At 38.0% G+C, this 2,483-nt stretch overlaps 1 protein-coding gene across 1 annotated transcript in view; it reads left to right on the forward strand.

The window, feature by feature from the left end:
- The window catches only part of SEPT14 (septin 14), a 39,475-nt gene extending 36,992 nt beyond the window's left edge, over positions 1 to 2,483 (forward strand). The window contains exon 9 of the mRNA XM_006859733.1: positions 2,304 to 2,483. Within this exon, the coding sequence (XP_006859795.1) occupies positions 2,304 to 2,483 (180 nt within the window). The remainder of the gene's footprint in view (positions 1 to 2,303) is intronic.

Below are 2,483 nucleotides of genomic sequence, written 5' to 3' on the forward strand. Positions count from 1 at the left end.
TGCCCTCTGGATCTAGGTTCCCTCTTGAAAGCTTGTAAGCCAGTCACTTCTTGTCTTTGTAGGCACCCCCCATTTTGGGTAGTCAGTGTCCAAGTTGCCCATCCTTGTCCTTTATATCCTTTATCATTTGGATTCTTGTGTGTTGTTGTATATGGTCAGGTAGATTCTGACTCATAGCGTACCTTATCAAGCAGAGTGGAACTCCCCACAAGATTTCCTCAACTGTTGGCTTTAAGGAATAGGTTGCCAGGTCTTTTCTACCTTGGAGCCAATGGTGGGTTTGAACCGCGGATATTTGGTAATCAGCCAAGTGCTTTAACCATTATGCCACCATATAAAGTTTAATGTATTGCAAACTTAAGGTATCAGCTTCTGAGCCATACACTTTCTAACCCTGCTACTGCATTAGAAAATGTCTTTCCTTCTGTAAATCCTTTTTTGAGCAATAGTATTTGTGATACAAGGCAGGAGAAAGAGTTGGCAATCTATTCCTGTAATGATTACAGCCTAGAAAAACCTATGGGGCACTGTGAACCTGAATCGACTTGATAGCACACAGCTATGATAAGACAAGGTTGGAAACAATGACACAATAGTGTATTTGAAATGGACAGTGATGAGCAAAACTCATGAATAAGGTTTTAATAGCTCTGCCTAGGGGGATATTGTGGCGTTTTGTCCCTTTTTATCTACCTGTCCTAAAGCATTTTCCCCAGGACAGACCCTTAGGAAGATTCAGTGACTCAGTGTTTCCTCTAACCATGCTCCTTATGATGTTGCTATTGTTATGTGCTGTCCATAGTGACCCTGTATAGGGTTTCTGAGGAGGAGTTGGTAGGTTTGAACTGCCAGCCTTGTGGTTTGCAGTCTAGTGCTGATCCACAGTGCCATACCAGAAGTCCATTCTCCTTATATGGCTGTAAAAATAAAGGAGAAAAATCCATATCTTTGTTGCATTTGAAGTGTGGAGTCAGTGAGTTTCGCCCCTAGGCATTTTTCCATCTAGTGGAGAAGTACAGATGTTGGTATCAATCAAAGAACAATATGACAGGTGTTCAGAGGTTCCTTTCATGTAAGTAGGAGAGCACAGGGCGACATACCCTAACTGTAAGATGTAAGTGTGGTCTGGGAAAAAACGGTTCAGCATCATTTCTTCCAGTTGGTGGTCTCTCCAAGTTTTCTGCTAGCATACCTTTGATCAACACATCATCTAGGATGCATACAAACAATTACTTGGGAATAATCATTGTAGTATAATGTAACATCAAAGACCCAGGCCTGCCTCTTTTGACATCCACGCCTACACTGTCTCTTTCACTTGGTGGATCATGTTGATTTTGAGCTCCATAGATTATATACAATCTCCTGAGGAAAAAAAGGTAATTGAATGGGAACCTTGACGCTTTGTTTCTTTCTACACTTCTGCTAATTTCACTTGACAAGGAAAATATCAAACAATCTTTCAAAGATCTTTACAATGAAAATCTCAACAACTAACTGCGTCATAGTTCATGCTTTCTTTTGATGAGTATGGATTGAACAAAGATTATTTAAAGTTATTTTGCGGGGAAAATGTAGAGTGAGAAATTCACCTCCTTAGGAGTCAAATGTTTTTAGTATTGTATCTTGTGCATACTTGTGGATTTGATCATATCTGATTCAATCATTTTGTATGGTAACTCATTTTAAAATAAAGTCATTTATATTCTGTATATGAATTGCACATGAAATCTTGAAACTGTTGCTAATTTCAAAGTCTTCTGTGATGGTTTGAGTGTGCTTGATCACTGGGGGAAATGACAAGGTTATTCCCAGGAATGTGGCACCACATTGTACCATTATTCACAACTGCGTATCAGCAGTCCCTGGAAAACCAACAAGTTCCATTCCTAAATCTGTTGTAAAGGCATATTTGTACATAAATCGGAACAGCTAGCTACAGTTCATATGTAACATCAGTTAGTTAAATGTTTTGTCTTAGTACAAGTTGGTCTCAAAATTTAAGGGAAAATTATATTATATCTTTATTCTGTTTTTTCACAAAAATTTTGAATTTTGTATATAGTATGCCTTCCTAAGCATAAAAAACATTAAACACTTTCAGATACACTAAAACATGTTTAACATAAAAATATAATAATAATGTTTTGGTGTGTGTAAGTGGCGCCCATATGTTATTATGAACCAGCATATCATGTGTGCCTTGAAATTTTATTCTTAACATAATAGACTTTACAGGGGTTGGTTCCTAACAACTTACATCAGATGTTTATAACCTGGGGACTTCCTTATTTATATCTTAGCTACAGGAAAAATTTGAGCACCTTAAAAGAATCCAGGAAGAGGAGACAGTGAAACTTGAAGAAGAGAGAAGACAACTGGAAGAAGAAATCATCGATTTTTATAAAACGAAAGCGGCGTCTGAATCCTTGCAGGCCCAGTCGGGCACCAACATAAAGAAGGACAAAGAACGGAAGAAGTAA

This window comes from Chrysochloris asiatica, unplaced genomic scaffold, assembly GCF_000296735.1.
Source record: "Chrysochloris asiatica unplaced genomic scaffold, ChrAsi1.0 scaffold00034, whole genome shotgun sequence".
Classification (NCBI taxonomy): domain Eukaryota; kingdom Metazoa; phylum Chordata; class Mammalia; order Afrosoricida; family Chrysochloridae; genus Chrysochloris; species Chrysochloris asiatica.